At 37.9% G+C, this 22,643-nt stretch overlaps 1 protein-coding gene across 13 annotated transcripts in view; it reads left to right on the top strand.

Moving 5' to 3' along the window:
- ADGRB3 (adhesion G protein-coupled receptor B3) overlaps positions 1 to 22,643 on the top strand; it is an 892,370-nt gene that overhangs the window by 786,166 nt on the left and 83,561 nt on the right. For 8 of the 13 annotated variants that reach the window (XM_075598089.1, XM_075598088.1, XM_075598086.1 and 5 more), the window contains 3 exons: positions 3,308 to 3,367; positions 4,337 to 4,435; positions 4,796 to 4,967. In XM_075598089.1, coding sequence (XP_075454204.1) covers positions 3,308 to 3,367; positions 4,337 to 4,435; positions 4,796 to 4,967 — 331 coding nt within the window. The remainder of the gene's footprint in view (positions 1 to 3,307; positions 3,368 to 4,336; positions 4,436 to 4,795; positions 4,968 to 22,643) is intronic. The other 5 variants (XM_075598090.1, XM_075598091.1, XM_075598093.1 and 2 more) reach the window with 5 other exon arrangements.

Raw genomic sequence — 22,643 nt, 5'->3', positions numbered from 1 at the left:
GATTTGATACTCTACCTTTGCTTAATACATATTCATAATTCCAATCTGATGTATTTATAACACACATCAGTTATATATATTAAGGAGTTTCACATACTAAAATATGTTAGTCAGTTACAGTCTGTTCAATTTCCGTAGAATAACATTTGAATATGTTTTTTTTTATTAAAGTCAGTGTAAGGCTTTTCTGCTTTAGTATCAGTTATATTAGAATGTAATCTGCAGCTCATAGTTCATATTTGCATGAAAGATTCCTAATACCTTCCTGCTCCATAGTTGTCTGTAAAACAAATTGTTAAGCTCCCTGTCTTTTATAATTAGGCTCTACAGTGGCTGAGAAGCTATTAATCTTAATTGTTTGGTGAATTCATTGAATTTGCCGATTGATGTCAGGTGTTCTTTAATGGGGTCACAATATAATTGCAGCATTAGAAAATCATTATCAAAGCTTCCTTCTGTTTTGCATTTTACTTTTCTTATAATTTTATGGCCAACACTTCACTAATTACCCTGGCTGTGTAATTTCAATCAGAACAATATTCAGGAGGTTTCCATTCCATTTCAGCATTGACCTCACGCTCCTATTAGTGTAGTCAACTTAAACTTAAAAAGTGTTTGATATTTTTATTCCCAAATATTTTTGCTAATGATTATTACTATGCATATTTTCTATTCAAAGTATTTAGAGGTATATTGGACGCAAATTACAGAGCATGAACCCACTAAATTCCAGCCTTTAACTTTTAGAAAAATGTTCAGTTCGGACAGGGTAAAAAAACAAATGCTCATGTTAGAGTTATTTGTGTGTGATGGCTACACGAGGGGAACACTAAAAGCTCTAGTACTTATCACAGGGAAGTGCTGTTAATGCATGTAATGTTAGGTCTCCCTCCCCAATGGTATATTGTCCTTAGCATGTAAGAGCACTTCAGAGCACATAAAGAGGATGTTAGGATTGGAAAAACAAAACCATTGACAGATTCTATTCAAATGATAAAGACTTAAGGTGTGCTAAGCAAGAGTATAAATAAATCAAGATAGATATGCTTTTATGATGAAACCTAAAAGGTAATGTAATTCATTGCAATAATTCATTTATCCTTGGATGCTTCACTATTAACACTTCCTTGAATTTACATATAACCATGACGTCCTTCAGATGTATTTAAAATGAAGTGTTCTATTTGAAACATTTTCAGTGTCAATATAGTTTTATCCATATGCTTTTTGATACTGAATATGTAATCCATGTGCTTTATGTATTCAAACACTTATTGGATATTGGTTTTGAAGGCAGATATTTTGCTAGATTGTAGGAGTTTACCAATATATTCTGGTATTTCATTTTGTGTTCTCAGCCTCATATGAAAGACTCATCTATATTTGCTGGTTAGAGGCAGTGTCTGCAGTATAATTATATTTATCTTTTGCTGACTGAATTTTAAGTCGGTTGCTATGGATACTGCATTCCTTCATCTGGCCTCTTCACCCCAAGAGTGATACTGGTCTGCCTTTGTATTTCAAATGCAATCTTTATACACTAGTATACTTTTGTCAAAGCTTAACATGAGGCAGTTGTGCTGTGCCCGCATATTAATGCCTTCATAGAGTAAGTACGTGATTTAGTTAGTTGTTAGATCAAATATATTATATGTCTTATTCTTACGTGTATATATATATATATATATATATATATATTGTTAATGGTCATGAGGGATATACAGAAAATCTTTCATTTCAGACTATAAGAGTTTTTTTTTTTTTTGCATTATATATGAGAATAACTGCATTCAAAAGCTGTAGTCCATTAAATATTTAGCTATTCTGTTGACCTTCACTCATACTTGTTGTTTGTTTAGATTTTAGTGCATCGTTCTGAGATTCTTTTTTTTTTTAGTAATCAGAACTTGTATCCGTTAAATGAATACGTGTTTAATTTTTCTTTATAAGGCATAGTCTGAAGCAGCCTCATATTGTACACGCACACCTCTCCGCTTGATACTTCATACACATCTTTTGTAAGGTGTTTCTGACATAAACGTCATCTACCTTCTTGACAGCTGAACAGTATCAGTAAGGGTTTTATTTTCCTCCCCCAATAGCAGTTAAATCATGGCTTTTTAGAAACTTTTTTGTTATATATATATATATATATATATATATATATATATATATATATAAATATATATATATATATATATATATATATATATATATATATATATATATATAAAACAAAAAAAAGGTGCCTGAAAGGTTTCAATGTAGATTCCTGCTAAATACCACAAATATTTTTGCAATACAATATATAATATTATATATAATAATATATATATTAGAAGCGGTATTGCAAAAATATTTGTGGTATTTAGCAGGAATCTACATTGAAACCTTTCAGGCACCTTTAACTGGTCTTGCTCTGCATGATAAACTTATGAGCATTGGATATACATTTCGGGTCTTTAAGGCTGTAGGCACTCTAATATCAGAATACATACAAATTAGTTTAAATATAAAGTAGAAATGTAATAGCAGATCTCATTGTAAAAGACCATTTCTTATAATATAAATTACATTTATGATTTTGTTTTATACATTAAAGAAGACATTTGTAGTAATGTACTGTACCACTTACATTAAACAATTTGTTCTTTACGACTAGCAAAATTGGATTACATGAGCAATAGTTTACAGTCTTGGTAAATATAAAATGGACTTCATGTTAATTGTTGTTGTTGTTTCAATGATTGTGGTATTGAATTCTGTTGGAGGTTGGGTTAAATGTAAAGACACTTTAACTAGGTACAGTAGTAACTCATTTCTTTAATAAAAGCCTTTATCTAATACCAATGATTGCATAGTACTTTCCAAAGTTTTTTTTTTTTTTTTACCAATATGGTGTTAATTGAATGTATTTTATGTTGCACAATGTTTCTCTTACAATATAAAATGCGGAGGTGAATGGTCAGAGTTTAAACTAGTCAAGGTTGTTGCATAAAAAACCAAGCGAGGAACATTGAGGAGAAAATAGGATATTTGCCATTTGTGATGTTATCATTCAGAGAAGACAGCTCCTGGGGTACCCTGTCTGATATCTTGAATTACAGGGCTGCAAATTTTAAATTGGTGCTGAGTACAGTAAATATTGCTCTAATTAGTAATAGGTACAACAGTTATTATAATGATTTCCCTTCTCTTTTTGGTCTCTGAATTAAAATGAGAGATGCATTCAAAGAATACTTCTTCAAAGTACCAATTATGTCAAACCGTTTGTGTATTACATAGTTATGGAATGTGTTTGTACCAGCAGGAAAAATGGCAAAGGTTATATCTCCTGGGGAGTCTGCTCTTCCTGTGCAGTTTTGATGTAAGACAAGGCAAGCTTTTAATATGAGTGCTATGACTAAGGAAACAAAACTGTCAGATAAAAGAAACCTTGAAAACTTTCAATGTTGTGGAGCTGTAATTCGTAGGATATTATATGAATTTAAATATGTATCAAATCAATGCTGCGATGGCCAACATTTAACTGGGGTCACCAATCACAATTACATTACTGACTGGACCGGAAGAGTATTATATATGTAATTCATTTGTTCTGTTTAAACACATAATTATGTATTTTATTTTAGATTTTTTTTTAAATTACAGTATAGTTTAGTAGGTTAACAATGTAGTATTCGACAAGTTCTACTGTAGCTCCTTATTTTATATCTAATGTTGATTAATGTTTCTGCACTGTGTTTTGTAAGAGCACAATCACAAATCACACTTTTTTTAATTCAAAATAATAGTTCATCAAATTCCACTCATTTTAAACCTATGTTCAGGCCATATTTTAAATGACGTATTTTATGGTCTATATATCACTATTTAAAAACATGACTTGTTTTTTTTTTTACCCCAAATTTATTCACATGTCAAATATTAGTTACAAATGACAAACTTTTCATTATTTAACAAATTATGTTTCAAACATGTAAAAAAAGATATTCTTGCAATTGGCCTGAATAAAGGTTTATATCATATGTCTTCTTTAGTACCTGCTTATGTTTAGCTCAATGTACAGTATATTCCGCTGCTTTACCTTTGCAAAATGGGAGCTTCTCACTTTGCAAACAGAATGACAAGCCCTGCATGAATGAAATGATCTTTTACTAGCTAATTTATCAATCAATAGTTTATGTACAAATGTTTCCATTATTTATTAAACCAGTGCATTCATCCTTTTAAGTATGCATGAGATCTTATTTAAAAAAAAAAAAATACAGCAGCAAATTATTTGGTGAAAAATTGAATATTTTGTTCTTTTTGTGGGTGTTCTGTTTGTTTGCAGTCAGATGAGTGAGCCTCATAGCGGTTTGACGCTCAAATGTGCCAAGTGTGGAGTAGTTTCAACAACAGCTTTGTCAGCCACCACCGCCAGTAATGCCATGTTAGTCTAAATCATTTACATCTTCTTGTTACAAATCTTTTACCGTGCATGTCTGAAAATAGTCTGACAGATTTTGTGTTTTACTAATAATAAGCTAAATGTTAATTATTTGTTTGTTTAAACAGTAGCAACAATAATATGTGTTATTATAAAAAGTAATGTTGTGTTAAAATAACAGCCTGCTTTTATTAAAATATTTTTGTGTTTGCTTAACCCCTCTAGTTCCGAGGTGGTCTACAATATATGATCCGTTGGCCAGCTCAGCACTGAAGGGGTTTAGCTGTTACTTATAACGCACTATAATGTTTGCCTGCAATGCACAATATGGTTCAGGAGACAAATATATTTTTCTCTGAATAGGGCATCCCTTTGGAGTTCTTGTGTTGTCTTACCACTTCTGGCTCTGACATGGATGTCTGCTGTCCTGGCAATGACAGATAAAAGATCAATACTGTTTCAGATACTGTTTGCAGTATTTGATTCATTGCAAGGTTTTGTCATTGTAATGGTCCACTGCATTCTGCGGAGAGAGGTAAGGAAAATATTTTGCATGCCTAATACTCTGTTTACAAACCATCTGTTATGTATTGGTCAACATAGATAGGCTATTAGGATTGTTAGAATTCCCATGGAGGGCCATACAGCTATGTATCTTTACTGCTTATTATGCAGCGTAAAGAAATCATTAATAAAGCCTTCTATCTCTCCTAATTCCATTTAGCTCCATCTTTAGTTAAAAAATAGATATGCTGCATTATAAAAAAAACAAGAATGTATTTCAGTACTAAAGCTTTGGTTTGCTAAAAATGAGTTCCAAATTACATGGGTGGAATCCATTCCAAATAATCATCACTCAATTCCTGCACTTTCTGTTAACCCATTCTGCAGTCCTTACGATAGCAAAATACATTTCTGTTGTGGTTTGCACATAAATGCAAAAAATGTTCCTAATCTGGCCAGTGCTGCTGTGTAATATGGTATTTTGGGGCTATACTCTAGCTCGCAAAATCTCCTCTTAGAGCACAATAAAATATATGTTCCAGTTAACTTTTCCAGATTGTTGACTTTAGGTTAACAAGTTTTGCTGTGATACATAACTAAATTATAACAATATTCTTACGGCATTATAATATCGCATAATACTGTCTATCGATCTACTGTATATACTGTATCTATCTATATGAATATATGTAAAACAATGTGAAAGGGGCAGTCCGGTATAAGATACAGGGCCTCATGTGTTCAGCTATACAATGTCTCCAAACTATACTGTAGTGCAAGGGACAGGCGCTCTCTGGATCTCTAATAAAATAATAAAAATAAAATATATACATAAACACTATTTTATATATATATCAAAACCAAATAGTCGATATTGTTCTGTGGCTAACAAAATGCGTTAAAAAAAAAAAGGAAGCGCGATAAGAGAAAAGACCATCAGTCAAAATAGATAAAAACTTTATAAATTGACTCGGAATATATTCACATATAAATTCACATAATAAAAAGGATCCTTGTAGACCCAAACCAACCACACAGCCCAAGCACTAATAGGGGGTTCCCACATCCAAAACCCATAGAACTACAGATGTAAATGTCCAAGGGTAAAGTTACAGTTGATAGGACAGCTTACTACTGCTGCGGCACAGTTTATTCGAGCATTTGCCCGTTCTGTGCCGCAGCAGTAGCCTGGCGCGCGCCCGAGTGTGACGGGCGCACGCCGAAGCAGCGGAAGAGCGCCCTCCGATCGGGGCGCTCTCCCTAACGCTGCCGGGTCCGCCGGGTCCCCCGGAACCCCCTGCCGCTGTCCCGCGATCGCGGGACACCAGGGCTCCCTCGGGGAGCCCCTGGACACGCGTGCAGGGGGCGCACGCTCCCGATGACGCGTGACCGCGCGTCTATGACGCACGGCACGCCGAGGGGCGGCCACTAGCAAGCCGGGAGATTTCCCGGCTTGCGGTACCGACCACACTTCAATAAAGTGTGTCGGTAGTGTATAAGAAAGGGAACGAACCCCGTGCGAAGCTGGAGAATGACCGCAGCTGGTTGAGCTCCCGTCACCACGTCCGCTCCCCGTCGTCATGTTCGCTCTCCACTGCGTGATGACGTCACTTCTACGCATTTCATGTCATATGACGCTTCTTCAGGAGGTATATCCAACTACACCCATTAGCTGCTTAAAGTAGTAAGACGGATACTTCCTCATCCAATAGGGGTGCTTTTCTTAGAGGTGCCATCTATATTCTAGGGACGGATTGCACCTCAATGAAGAGGGATCTTCCGTGCTAGGGGGGAGAATGCTAAAAAGGTTGGAGGAGATTTTAAACTAGGATGGAAGGGGGAGGGGAATGAAACAGATAATGAACTAAATGGAATAGAGGAGGATACAAGGTGGTATGGAGGTAGAATGGGGGCAAGTGCGGGTTTGACAAGCAGTGAGACACCCATAGTAAATACAGATAATACTAGAAAACTTCTGAAGACTAAACCAAGTGGGCGCAGAAAGGAAGGAGCAGATAAGATAATAGTACAGGCTGAAAAAAAACTTAAATGCATGCTTGCTAATGCAAGAAGCCTGACAGATAAAATGGGGGCGCTTGAATTAATAGCTGCAAGGGAGCAGTATGATATCATAGGCATTACTGAAACATGGTGGGGTGAACCTCATGACTGGACAGTTAATTTAGAGGGTTATTCCCTTTTTGGAAGGATTGAACAAAAAGAAGGGGAGGTGGAGTATGTTTATATGTTAAACCGGATCTAAAACCTATTATAAGGGATGATGTTTATGAAGGGAATGATGAAAATGTAGAGACTTTGTGGATAGAAATTAGCAGAGGAGGTAAAAGTATAAAGAAAATGTTTGTGGGAATATGCTATAAACCACCAAATATCTGTGAGATTGAGGAAGCTAAATACTTTTGCAAATGGAGAAGGCATCAAAACTGGGTCATGTTTGCATAATGGGGGATTTTAATTATCCAGACATACTGTAGAATGGGGCAATGAGATTAGCATTACAACAAAAGGAAACAGGTTTTTGGGGGTCCTTAAAGACAATTATATGACCCAAATTATTGAGGAACCAACCAGGAGAGGGGTAATACTGGATTTAGTCATATCAAACAATGTAGAAATATTAACAAATATTCAAGTCCTGGAACATTTGGGTAACAGTGATCATAACATGGTCTCATTTGAAATAAATTATCAAAAAATAGATTTCTTGGAGTCAACAAAGACCTTAAACTTTAAAAAGGCAGATTTTAATAAACTGAGGTCTAATCTAGTAGTAATACAATGGGATGATGTTTTTGCAGGGAACAATGTAGAAGATAAATGGGCAGTCTTTAAAACATTGTTAGAAAAGCACACTTATCAGTGTATACCCTTGGGTAATAAGTATAAAAGAAATAAGTCAAAACCAATGTGGCTAAATAAACAGGTTGGGGAGGAAATGGACAAGAAGAGGAAGGCGTTTAGATTCTTTAAGTCAGAAGGGACAGAGACATCGTATCAGAATTATAAGGAATGTAACAAAAATTGCAAAAGGGCAATCAAATTAGCAAAAATGGATAATGAAAAAAGGATTGCAATAGAAAGTAAGGTAAACCCTAAAAAGTTCTTTAAGTACCTTAATAACAAAAAAATGAGAAAAGAAAATATAGGACCCTTTCAGTGTGAGATGGGTAGGCAGATTATTGGAGATAAGGAAAAAGCTGAGGTATTAATCAAATTCTTTGCCTCTGTGTTTACCAGGGAAGAATCAAGTTCAATAGTAGTGCCGCAGGAGGAAGCCACAACCTCCATATTAATGAACAATTAGTTAACTGAGGAAGAAGTTCATAAGCGACTTGAAAAAATTAAAGTAAATAAGGCACCTGGCCCCGATGGCATACATCCAAGAGTTCTCAAGGAGTTAAGCTCAGTAATAGCCAAACCATTATACTTAATATTCAAGGACTTCATTTCCACAGGCTCAGTACCACATGATTGGCGTAAAGCAGATGTGGTGCCTATATTAAAAAAGGGAGCTAGATCACAACCGGGAAATTACAGACCTGTAAGCCTGACTTCAATAGTAGGGAAACTACTTGAAGGTTTAATACGGGATAATATTCAGGAAGGAAATTGTTCAGTCCGCGCTCTTGCTTTTTAAGGATGTGGAATGTTGATTCCTCTCTGTTCTTTTGCTGCTCCAGCAATTCAATGTGTCTTCCCCCACCTCCAAATTGGATCCCAATGGAGAACTCTGACAGTGATACCAAATAACAAAGAAAAAAGGGAAACACAAGAGCGCACCAAGATAAGAGATATGAAGTGTATTACCAACAATATAAGATAGTATCCACTTACATGAATTAAAACTTTAATAATCCCCGATCTCGACGATAACCTCTGTGGTGGGGCATCACATAAAGTGTGCAGGGGCAGTTTCAGTCCTCAGAAATCAGTCCCGCGCGCTGGGGCTGTCTCCGTAGCGCTGTCAGACCTCCACGAGTGTAAGCGTGGCTGAAAGCGTAGCGCGCATGAGCAGGAAAAGAAGCCCTCTGTAGCTGTCCTTGGGATGCCTGTCTGTTTTGGTTATCGTAATCGTGGTCGGAATAGATACACCTGTGTGTATACTGGCTATCAAAAGAGTATGGGCCAGCAACACAATTCGCGACGCGTTTCGTATACAAAAGTATACTTCATCAGGCTTAACAGGGGCACCGGTTTGGGGTCCTTTATATGTCTATCCAGATTCGTCATTGGTTAATCCCAATGACTATACAGCCAATCAGGCTGATGACTGAAAGCGGTGGGTTAAATTTACAATACTCCCCTCTCATATGTGATTCCATAATGTTATTTATGGGCTTGAGAGATATATTATAATAATTCAGTGGCACTTGTAAGTTTGAGAGGGTAACCAATCTCAAAAGCAAAAATGTCACAAACTAAAAAAGACATATAAAGTCACAAAAACAGGTAGCCCCTATGGTCAAGTGTAATGGAAAAAAATACATATATAATGATATGAACAGCATATATAACATTGTGCAATCACATTAAAGACAAATAAAACACATTAAAAACATGTAAAACAGATAATGGGGTACATATATTACATAAGGAAGGAAAAAGGGATGGGGGAATATAAAAATGGGAAAAGGGGAAGGAAAGGGAAAAAAAGAACCATAATAAAATGGGAAAGGGAAAAAACAAAAATATAATAAAAAACCCAAAAAGAAGCAGAACCTTAAAATGAACAACTGGCAGACTAAAAGAATAACATTTATGTAGTCACCTCAAAAAGAGAATCAGTTCTACATAATCATTTAAACCCCCAGGATATTTTGTTTGGAGGATGAAAATCCAGAACTGCTCCCTTCATGCAATTTGCAGATCTTTATCACCAGCTCGAATGTTTGTAGCTATATGTTCAATACCCATATATTTAACCCCCATTGTACTGCACTGGTGAACATCTTTAAAATGGGACAACAAATGTGTAAGTGGTTTACCTGAAGCCAATAGTTTAGGAATGTTAACAATATTTCTAAGATGTTCCATCACACGTATTTTAAGATGGCGTTTGGTGCGACCTACATATCCACATCCACATTGTAAGATGTATATAACATATGTTGTTAAGCAATCAATATAATTTTTGATCTCATACTTAAAGTCTGTCATTTTGGATTTAAAATGATCTTGTGTTAACATTCTCGGACAGATTTTACACCTATTACATCTGTGGTTACCTTTTAAACCCAATATATCTCTAATGTCCTTCTTTTTGGTGGAAACACTACCTTTAAGGAGACTAGGAGCCAAAATAGTTTTTAGATTATTGGATTTTGTAAAGACAATGGGTGGTCTTTTAGGTAAAAATTTAGCTAAAATGGGATCCATATGTAAGATATACCAATATTTGTTGAGGATATGTTTAATCTTATTATGTGAACTATTTAATTTAGTTACAAAATATGGTGTCTTTCTCTCATTTTTAAGGTCTGTTTCATTGAGCTCTAAAATATGTGGTGTAGTGATTGGTAACATAGAGTTACTAACAACAGTATTTTCCAATGGTTGAATAGATATATTCAAATTTCCATTGGTGGCGACAATTTGATTTTTAGTTCGCTTACTATTTGGAGGTTGAATCAATTTATCCCTATTAGTATTCAACGCCCTTTTATACGCTCTATCAATAATAATATTGTCATAACCCTTTTGTAGAAAACGTTCAAAGAGTATCTGTGATTGTACTTTGAACGTTTCTAGATCAGCACAATTACGCCTAATGCGCAGAAACTGACGGTATGGAATATTTTTGATGCATATCCTTTCGTGTTCACTTGCTGGGTGTAGAAAGGAGTTTACATTCGTGCTCTTAAAATGGGTTTTGGTGTATAATTTGTTGTTAGCAATGTATATTTCTAAATCAAAAAAAATAATATTAGTTGGACTTAACTCACTGGTAAAGATAAGATTGGACTGATTATCATTCAACCTGGCAACAAAGCTGTCAAATGAAATGCTGTCACCGTCCCAAATTACAATCACATCATCGATGTATCTCCGCCACATAATATTCAGGAATACCTAATGGAAAACAAAATTATTAGTAATAGTCAGCATGGATTTATGAAGGATAGATCTTGCCAAATTAACCTTATTTGTTTCTTTGAGGAGGTAAGTAGGAATTTAGACCAGGGTAATGCAGTTGATGTGGTCTACTTAGATTTTGCAAAGGCTTTTGATATGGTTTCACACAAGAGGTTGGTGTACAAAATAAAGAAAATTGGACTCAGTAATAATATATGCACCTGGATTGAAAACTGGTTAAAGGACAGACAACACAGGGTTGTCATAAATGGAACTTTTTCAGGTTGGGCTAAAGTCGTGAGTGGAGTACCTCAGGGATCGGTACAGGGACCCCTGCTTTTTAACTTGTTTATTAATGGCCTTGAGGTTGGGATCGAGAGCAAAGTCTCCATCTTTGCTGATGATACTAAATTGTGTAAAATAATAGAATCAGAGCAGGATGTAATTTCTCTTAAGAAGGACTTGGAGAGACTGGAAACGTGGGCAGGTAAATGGCAGATGAGGTTTAATACAGATAAATGTAAGGTTATGCATTTGGGATGCAAGAATAATAAGGTGACTTACAAATTAAATGGATATATATTGGGGGAATCCTTGATGGAGAAGGATTTAGGAGTGCTTGTAGACAAAAGTCTTAGCAATAGCGCCCAATGTCATGCAGTAGCTGCAAAGGCAAACAAGATCTTATCTTGCATCAAACGGGCAATGGATGGAAGGGAAGTAAACATAATTATGCCCCTTTACAAAGCATTAGTAAGACCACACCTTGAATATGGAGTACAATTTTGGGTACCAATCCTAAGAAAAGACATTATGGAACTAGAGAGTGCAGAGAAGAGCCACTAAATTAATAAAGGGGATGGACAATCTAACTTATGAGGAGAGGCTAGCTAAATTAGATTTATTTACATTAGAAAAGAGGCGTCTAGGAGGGGATACAATAACTATATACAAATATATTCGGGGACAATACAAGGAGCTTTCAAAAGAACTATTCATCCCACGGGCAGTACAAAGGACTCGGGGCCATCCCTTAAGGTTGGAGGAAAGGAAATTTCACCAGCAACAAAGGAAAGGGTTCTTTACAGTAAGGGCAGTTAAAATGGGGAATTCATTACCCATGGAGACTGTGATGGCAGATACAATAGATTTGTTCAAAAAAAAAGTTGGACATCTTTTTAGATGGGAAAGGTATACAGGGATATACCAAATAAGTATACATTTGAAGGATGTTGATCCAGGGATTAATCCGATTGCCAATTCTTGGAGTCAGGAAGGAATTATTTTTTCCCCTTAATGGTTTTTGTTGTTTGCCTTCCTCTGGATCAATAAGTAAGTATAGATATAGGATAAAGTATCTGTTGTCCAAATTTAGCATAGGTTGAACTTGATGGACCTATGTCTTTTTTCAACCTCATCTACTATGTAACTATGTAACTGTGAGTGCTATAATAGCGTAACCTTGCAATCAGTGTTGATACAATACAACTGACAATACTTGACAAACTTACTACACAGATAGTGAGTGGACTAATGTAAACAATTGATGTAAACAAGAGAACAAAAATTGATGACAGTATCTACTGGACCTAGATGACAAAAACCTATGACAAACATAAAACTCAGCATAATGATACTACTGTACAGATGTATAAGTTGCTACTCATAATCATATGAACAAACTAATATAAATTAATAACAATATCGACTAGGCACAAATACAAACAAAAAATGAACAATTATGAAGTTCACCAACATATGACTAAACTAGATTAAGATAGATTAAACATAATAGTACTATTGAAGTGATAATCCATAACCTAAATATTAATGGCGCTCCCTAATAGAGCTAGTGGAAACAAAATGCTTTTATTTGTGCGAGCGTTAGAGATACAGTACAGGGATCTCTTCTTCGGGCGATGTAACAGTTGATTAAGCCAAAAAAACTCTCTTAGAAACAAGGCAATTGGAATGTTATCTGTGGGTGAAACTTACACTTCTCCCCTGTGCAGTATGCGATTTATGATCTGTTAAATGGTCCCTAAATGCTTGTGATGTAAGGGTGTGTATGTGTGTATGTGTGTATGCGTGTATGTATGTCCGTGTGTATGAGCATTATGTGTGTATGAGTGTGTGTAACATTATCCCAATGTTTCGATCCCCAGAGGGACCTTCTTCAGGGTTTCTCTCTGGGGACCGAAATGTTGGAATACGAAGGGGCCTATGCTAGTAGCCTTCATAACCCACTTATTGAGGCTGTTATCGGCCAAAAATGCCTGCAGCGATTCAGAAAGCCTCGATAAGTGGGCGGTGAAAGTTTGTGTTAACTAAAACCTAATAGTTAATACCGCTAAGGTAATGAAGGGGTTTACCCCTCCCGCTACCCACCCTGTAGGTATAAACACCCACCAAGGGCCAAATGCTAATTTCACCCCTCCTCTCTACCCACAATAAACATTCAAAAACACAACAACCCTACTACCCACCTCCTCAACCACCAACAACCCCCAGCAACACATACAGTATGGTATAGGCAAAATTACTATTATCCAGATATGGATAATAGCTAATTTGCCCATTCAAAATCAAACAATAGCCAGCCAGCATAAATAAAGTAAATAAAACTTCTACTTACCTCTGCCATGATGAAGGGCATCCTCATCACCATACTCCGGGTCCATGTCCTCCATTGGCAGCAAGAGTACAAGAAAAAATACAGTCCAATGGCCCCTAACCCCTTAATCACCGTAATGGTTAATAACCACTATAGTAATAGGGGGTTAACCCAACCTCCCCCACTACCCACCCGGGAGGCCTAACCTCCCACATGGCACAAGTGCCTCTATCCATTGATTGGCACAGTGGTACATCATACCCATATAATATGGGCATGATAAGCCACTGTAGCAGTCAATGGCCAGCCTATAAAAAAAATCATCATGCCAAAAAATACACAACTATTAAAGAAATACACAAGCATCTATATACCACAACAATAAAAGAAATTAAAAGCTTCAACTACACATCAATACAATTATTCTAACACCAAAACCGCAAAAGAATAAAATTAAATAAACACCTAACCAACAAAACTATTCAAGAAATAAAACTGCTAACCAATCCTAAAATGTAATAAAAATAAGCCACACAAATACCAAACAATTTAGTGAAAACAATAAACACAAATAGAAAAAATAACAATCAATTGTAAATAAGCTTTTGCCAAAAAAAAGGCATTGCCTGTCATTGTATTAATCTATACCGTGGCACAGATTAAATATTTATTTTACCTTTAGAAGTCTTCACCCTCCGAATCCCGGCATATCATGAAGCTCTCGACCCACGACGTCATACCCTGCAATCCGACTCTATTCTCCTTGAAGATCAGCATCAGGTACAAAAATATTCCCTCTTTCATATTCTTTCACCTTCTTCTGTCTTCTTCTGTCATTATTTTCTTATTTTCCTTAATCTTCTTTCTTTGTAATCCAAGATAACCCCATGGTAAATCCAGCAACGGAAGTTGCCTCATCGCCTTCTTGAGCTAAAGTGATACGGAACCAGCCTTATATAGGGTCTGTGATGTCACATTTTAGGGTTAGATGGTACAGCTCCAATCCGATTGGATGCTTTATCATGTGACCGGCTTTTTTATTTTTAAGGTTGTTACGTCACCTCCAAGGGAGGTACATCACATCCTTAAAACCACATGGCTCATATCACATGGTATTACAGCCAATGGAATTGAAGACAATCCTTTTGGTTCCTGTACCATGTGATATGTTCCATTTGTTAAAAAGGATGTGACATCACTTTAAGGGATTCTCTTGGATTACAAAGAAAGACGATTAAAGAAAAGAAGAAAATAATGACGGAAGAAGTTAGAAGCAGGTGAAAAAAAGATGAAAGAAAGAAAGAAGATTGTTTACCTGATACTGATCTTTAAGGAGGATGGAGTCAGGTTGCAATAGATGACATAGCGGGTCGAGAGCTTCCTGATATGCTGGGATTCGGAGGTTGAAGACTTCTAAAGGTAAGATAAATATTGAATGTATGTGATTGTCTTTTTTCAAAGTTTTTTTTTTTTTTTTTTTAATGTATTTCATTACCCATTGACTGCTAATATATTAATCTGTGCCTTAGGGTACAGATAAAAACAGTGACAGGCATTTTTTTTGGCAAATGCTTGTTTACAATTGATTGAATTTTTTCTATTTGTGTTTATTATTGTCACTAAATTATTTGGTATTTGGATGGCTTGTTTTTATTATATCTTAGGATTGGTTAGCGGTTTCATTTCTTGAATAGCTTTGTTGGTTAGGTGTTTACTTAATTGGATTATAGTATTTTGGTATAATATCATTTTTATTCTTTTGCGGTTTTGGTGTTAGAATAATTGTATTTATGTGTAGTTGGGGCTTTTTAGTTCTTTTATTGTTGTGGTGTATAGGTGCTTGTGTATTTCTTTAATTGTTGTGTATTTTTCGGCTTCAAGATTTTTTTTATAGGTTGGCCATTGACTGCTATAGTGGGTTGTCATGTCCATATTATATGGGTATGATGTACCACTCTGCCAATCAATGGTTTGCGACCTATTTTTTTTAAATAATAAATATGCATACAGTATTATGCTATGGAGCTGTCGCTTCCTTTTCTCTTTTCTTTATATATATGTAACGGTGATTCCCCCACCCAATCGCAGGTAGGGGCCATTACAGGGTGTATGGTGGATATACCTGCTGGCAACTGGAGGGCTGAGTCATCCGCCCATGGTAGTGGGGACACAGGATCAGGCTTCTGGTATTCCTACCCCACATATCTGTTTAGCAGTGTAGCGCTTCCATCTGCCGTAGATTCCAGGAACTGAAGGTGATCTCCCATGGTAGAATGTATTACCTCTTCCCCCAGTAAGGTCACGCACCAGGCAGGAGGTATATTGCAAACAAGAACGGGTTTATTACTATATTCTCCATTAACAGGAAAAAGGCAATATCTGCCCAATACAGTTTCTCAGGATTTACCGGATGATGGTCCCTGGACTGCCGCTACAGGCCAAGGGCACCCAAAGCCATCCTAGCTCTCCCCCACCTCCCTAGTGGAGGCAGAGGTATGGTCCACACTCACTCTCCCCCGGAGGGGAGAGCTCATGGAAAGGCCCCAATCTCAGGCTCCAAGGTGTGTGACCTGCCTTCCTCAGAGGGGATGGAACAACCTCACTTTAGGGCCGTCCTGCCCTTAAGTACAGCCAGAAGGCGAGCACCCCACTGTCCCAGCTACAACAGGATGTACCACCCTCTGCTGTCACTCAAGTGCTGTACCAAAGGTGAGGGTGAAAACCCCATACCAACTACTAGCAACCTGATAGTACCAGGGTTTGCTGCCAGCCCATTGGTAGAATAGTAGTCAGGGGTGGCCATAGATAGTGTTCAAAAAGTGTATTGGATCTGACACAGAAACCAACGTTTCGATCCCACAGATGGATCTTCTTCAGGGGGGTGTGCTATGAAGCCAGAACCATGAGTGACTTTATACTAAATCCCCAGTGCACCCATCTCCAAAACATTTAAAAAATCACATAGCCCGTGAAATATCCCTCCGGGTATCTCCAATCAACTGTGGATGGCCATTTTGTATCGGCCGTCAAGCAGGTACACAATCTGAGACTGTATCAGCTGTTATGTTGCAACTCACTGGGTAAGGCATCCTTGGTCATCATGGCGATCCAACTGCATATGCGTGCTTCAGTAGTGCGGCTGTCCACAGCGGGGAGTAGAATCTGTGATGGAGAAAACCTCCCGCGGGCAATGCATCAAACTAGGAATGTGAGGGAACAGTGGGTGAACTGTGAAGGAACAAATAATTTAGTATAATGGAAGAAAAGCAGATTTGTCCTGTGCGCAAAACAAATAAGTGAGATGACTATCTAATGCAGTTGGCTATAATAAGATCAAAAAGCAATGCCAGAGAACAGTGTCACAATGCTCTCAAGCCATGACACCAGGCTGACAATGTGTACACTGGATGAATAACTCTTGATAATATCCCAACCTAAAGTTAATTACAGAAAGCATCCCAGATTGAGGTCTTCATTGAGGCCTCTAGGTGACATAGTGTTCAATGTGTGTACCATCTTGGCCTCTAGTTGAAACAAGAGTTTTTCTATCACCTCCCCTCATGGTGACTTGTGCCTGCATGATAGGCATGCACCGGAATGTCGCAAGGCTTTGCTTCCTTTCTTTAAAGTGTCTGGCCACTGGTTAATGTTTCAGATCGTCACCGCCATTGGCACAAAGGAGAGCCTTCCATATTGTGGAACTGTGCATAGCTACTGTATGTTTTCCTTAAGCATTCTTGTGGTTTTGCCCACATAGTATAGACCGCAGGGGCATTTGATAAAATAAACCACAAATTTTGATTTGCAGTTTAAAAAATCTAAAATCTTAATGGGATTGCCATTATGCGGATGGACAAATATTTTGCCCTGCGTCAAATACTGTCAATTAACGCAGCCATGGCATTTGTATACCCCTGCCGTCTTCGTCACTGAAGAGGGTGTAACCGCATATTTCTCTACAGGGTCTGATTTTTTTAATAAGTCTCCCAAACTGGGCCCCTTTCTGTAGCAGAAAAAGGGGGGATTTGTAAAATGCTGGCCTATTTTCTTGTCACTTGCCAAGATCTGCCAGTTGTTGCCAAGGTATGCCAGCACGCTGTTCTGAATGAGGTTAGAGGCAGTTTTAGCATCTGAGAGTACGGAAGTTCCTTCTTCAATGACAGTGGATGATGGCTCTAGGCATCCAGAAGCGTATTCTTATCAGTAGATTTATTAAAAATCCTAGTGCAAAGTCTATCATTCTGTATGTACACCACCGTGTCTAAAAATGTAATTTCAGTGTTGTTGTAGCAAGATGTGAAATGGATGGTCAACGGAATGTTATTGATGTACGATATGAATTCAATGAGTTCTTGTTCACTGCCACCCCAAACCATGAATATGTCATCTATACAGTGGGTTTAATGTTGAATACATTTCGCATCTGGGGCATTGTTATGGAGGTGGGTTTGTTCATACTCATACATGAACAAGTTTGCATATGATGGGACCATATTGGACCCCATCGCCATCCCCATAAGTTGCAGATAAAACGATCGTTCAAATCTGAAAAAGTTTTTTTATGTAATATTATTTCTACAAGGAGTAAAATGAATTCAGAGATGGTCCAGTATGGCAAGTATACCCGCTGAATTTTTGTCTGATGACATCCATTCCCTCCTGGTGCGGTATGTTGGTGTATTAACCCGAGACATCGTTTCTCAGGACAATTTGGCAATTTTTTTAGCCAATTTGTTAATGAAGTCTGTGGTATCCCAAACATAAGAATACATTTGGGCCACCATGGGTTGTAGGTGAAAATCCATGAACTGGGAGATGGGGTGGCATATGGACCCCCTTGCTGAAATAATTAGTCTCCACATTGGCTTCGTCAGTGATTTATGAACTTTTGGCAATGTATACAATATTAGCATGATAGGATGATCTTGGGTAAGGAACTGTGCAGTGTCCTCAGTGATCCACGAGTTGATAACCCCCATGCAAATAATGGAGTCAATCTCCCGTTTGTAGGCTGTGGAGGGATCAGAAATAAGCCTTTTATAGTGATCCTTATTGTTAAGTTGTGTCAACATTTCCTTTCTGTAGTAGGCATAGGACATGATTACTATGCCCACTCCTTTTTCCGCAGCCCTGATGATGATATCCTTGTTGCGTTTAAGGGTTGTGAGTGCCTGCCATTCTTCCATTGTGATGTTATTGTAACTAGTCCTATGGTTACTGATCTGGCTTTTGGTACCCCTTTCAACGAGACCCATAAAGGTAGAGATACTATGGTTGATGACTTGAGGATCAAAGGTGCTTTTAGGTTTGAAGATCCGCCCGTGGTGTATGGGCTCCCTGGGGATAGAGTTGTCATCGCTGGTTTTATGAAAGAAATCCTTAAGTCGTAGTTGACGATTCATTTTAAATAAGTCCAACTCCCATTGAAAAGGCTTATGCAAATTGGTGGGGACATATGAGGATACTTCATTCGGCTAGCGTCAGTATGTGGGATGAAATGTTAAAAATCATGGATTCTTCACCTTGGCACCTCTCCCGTTTTGGCTTTTGTTAGCCTTGGCTGAAATCTTTGGTTTCCAACCGCCTCTTCTGGTCTTTCCCCGGTGCTGCTGTCGGACAATGGGGGTTTCCGATGTCCGGCCGCACCTTGCCCTAAAAATGGATCTGTAGAGGTATTGTCCTGCGAGTCTGATAGATCCGTGTCGCTCGTGTTGTAATTTGTGCCACCAAATGCAGCCTTCCTGGAGCGTGAACAGTTCCTTCGCTGCCCTGTTCGTCCTTGTGAGGAGTCGTTGATTCCCAACAACCATTTGTAGAACCAATGTTCCTTGTAATCCGCAGTTACTTGCTTCAATTTGTCTCTTTTATATTTAATCAGACTGGTGCGGTATACCTCTACTGCAGTCTGTAGTTTGTCAGTCCAGTTGGTAGTGGTGTCAGCAACAAGTATATGTCCCTGTTTTCTTGAATTGCGTCAATTTCAGTTTTAATTCTGCTCAACTTCTTGCTTGATTGCTCTTTGACTAATAAAGTCAGATCGAAGGAGCATTTATTCAATATGCCTATCCACTTTAAGCAGAATTCTGGGTCACTTCTTCTTTGCCATTCTTCCGGATAGTAACGTATTGTCTGCATTATTTATGGGATTAGCACCAGGCCTCTTGGATTGTTGCTACTGGAGTGCTTGCTTTCGTTTTACACACACATATATATAAACTTTTTTTTCTTATTTTTATTTGTAAAATGTCTCACTCACGGTCAGACATACTTGAACCCCAGTACATTAACAATGAAATGTAAAATGTCTGTGAAAATGTATCCTTTGCATCATCGAAGTGGATCTACTACAATGTCCATGCAGTAATACACAAATACCGGATCTATACCAACAATAAAGAGTTAACACAGCTTTTGATCATAGTTCTATTAAAAGACGAGAGGATAAACTATCAAAGATAGGAGAAACAGGAATATAGCTAAAGAAAACTTTCAAAAACACAGCGAGAAGCAGCGGTGCCTTTGGCATAGAGCTCTTGGTTTGGAGCCTGAAATTTGCTAATTTAACTCCCAAAGCACCTGGTCTGGGAAACAGAGGTTGTTGCCTTGCAAAGTGCACAGATGGCACGAAACCATCAATTACCATGCCATACATAAAAGCCCAGGAAGGTAGAAAATACAATCCTACAACTAACTTAGATGGATAGAGCAGCTGACTTAATTGCACTGGTGCTTTAATTAACTACCTGAAGATTTAATGTACTACGCAGAAGATGTGATATGGCTATAATTTATTATGTACCCAGTATATGTTGAGGGCTAATTGTATGTGGTATAAAAGCATCACATTCAACAAACCCTTTTTAAACCAGACACATGATCTATTATGACATGAATAAAATGTGTGGAATTGATTGAAACAGCAGTCATTAATGTCCAGATACCCATGCAACAGCTTGATTTTTTTTTAACAGATAGAAAATAAAAATGACGATATTATTGATAAATGTTTCTAAATAAAAAAACACGGGGGGGAGTCACTAATCACCTGCATTATCTGTCATTCAATAGGGATTGAAAGGTTGCCTACCTAAAGCACGCACATAAAATAATACTTTTACTGCAACAAGGTCAAGTACAACATTAATAACATTTGCAGTATACGTGCAATTATCTGTACAGGGCTTTGTTGTGGAACTGATTGTAAGAAATATTGTGCTTCACAACATATAAATTCTAAATGTATATTTACATCCATTTTATTTTTATTTTATTGTCATTCCATGCATTTTGCAATTAATAAAATAATGTTTTGATTTGTGTGGTTGAATATATTTAAAATGTATGTGGAATAGGGATTTTCTCTCGTCGTTCATGCACCAGCAATGTCTCGTCGTTTCTCTCGTCGTTCATGCACCAAAAACTAGTGAATTATAGTAGTATATTTCAATATAATACAGATTTTTTTTGGAGGGCTGTGGATTTTAGGCATCCTTTTCTTGAAATATTTTGGAAAAACTGTATTCCCAAATGACTGTTTATACAATTGCTGCACAGTAATCAGCAAAAAAAAGAGAGACCACAGTCTACTGAATTTTATGCTGTTTGCTCTTTAAGTTGATATATTCTTGCATCCATTGACAGTAGCACTATATATAAGTTGTCAACTTGGCACAAATATCACATGACTGGTGATCATAGAACTGCACAGTGTTTTTCTCGACTAAAATATTACAGTATCTAAGTTTCAATGAATCGCAATAAGGTTTAACTGATAGTTTTAGATACTTCCTCTAATGAACGATAGCCATTTCCCCTGTTAATAGAATGGCCGTTGATGAGCAATTTAACTTGAGGGAACATACCCTTACGATTAGGGTGCCTAACCAGTGTTTCTTACATATTGCATTGAAAGATTTTCTGCAAATATCTACAGTTGTAGACAAATATTATTTTCCTTCTATATTTGTATATATAATTTATGTATTTTCTTATCAAAGGAGCAGTATATATTTCTTCAGATCTTTATTCTAGTAATTGTACGGTATATGCAAACAAAGCTGATGGATATATATATGTAGCCCATGTGTTCCTCCCCCCCCCCGGTCGCAGATTGGACCTCTAGGGTGTCGTGAGGGCTGGATACATGTACTATGGTGGTGCATACCTGCTTGGAACAGTAGGGCCTGAGTCTCCCGCGGTGGTATGGGGTATAACAGGGCCAGGCTTCTGGGGTATATGCCTCCATCTTCTTTAGCAACGGTGCAGCGCCTCCATCTTCTGGCGAGACATATAGGGATAGGTTAAGATCCTCCCAGAAGAAGCCCTGGTCCCAGGGCGAATGATCTTAAACTCCACACAGTCTTTTGTATAAAATAGCAGCACTCTTTATTGTCCTTGCACAATGATACAGCAACACTTCATGCACAGCGGCCAACAGAAGTTCATATACAGCAGTGGACTCCAGATATGTACAGGCCTTTCCTCCTCTCTCCTCCAGGCTGTACCCTAGCAGGATGGGCTGGTTAGGGGCTTCAATACCCCACCCCCCACCTCCAGGATATACTCACTGGGTGAGGGTAGATCTTTCCCTTCACCCCCTCAGCAGGGTGAGGGCATTGGTCCACGCACTACAGTGCTATCAGCTCTAATCAGTATGGCTGAGTGTCTTTTCTCCTGTTTCCTTGAACTCCCAGAACATGCTCTTTCTGTTCCAGCACTCTCCACTCTCACAACTCCAACAGCCTCCACTCTCCAGACTGACACATCTTTCTCTCCACTGCACCAGACTGTCACCGACTCAACACTCCAACAGACTGACTCAGACACACACAGGAGCAGCCCACTAAATAGATACAGCCCTGCCCCTTATGATGTCAGCAGGACCTCCCCTCTCTGGCCTGCCACAGAGTCAGGGGCCTACCTCTATCACAGCAAGTCAGTGCTTGGTGGGGGGAAAACCCATGATTACTACTGGCGCCTGCCCTTACCAGGGCTTTCTCC

Source organism: Ascaphus truei, chromosome 4 (assembly GCF_040206685.1).
Source record: "Ascaphus truei isolate aAscTru1 chromosome 4, aAscTru1.hap1, whole genome shotgun sequence".
Lineage (NCBI taxonomy): Eukaryota > Metazoa > Chordata > Amphibia > Anura > Ascaphidae > Ascaphus > Ascaphus truei.
The sequence above is the reverse complement of the archived record's forward strand: the minus strand, read 5'-3'. Positions and strand labels throughout refer to the sequence as shown.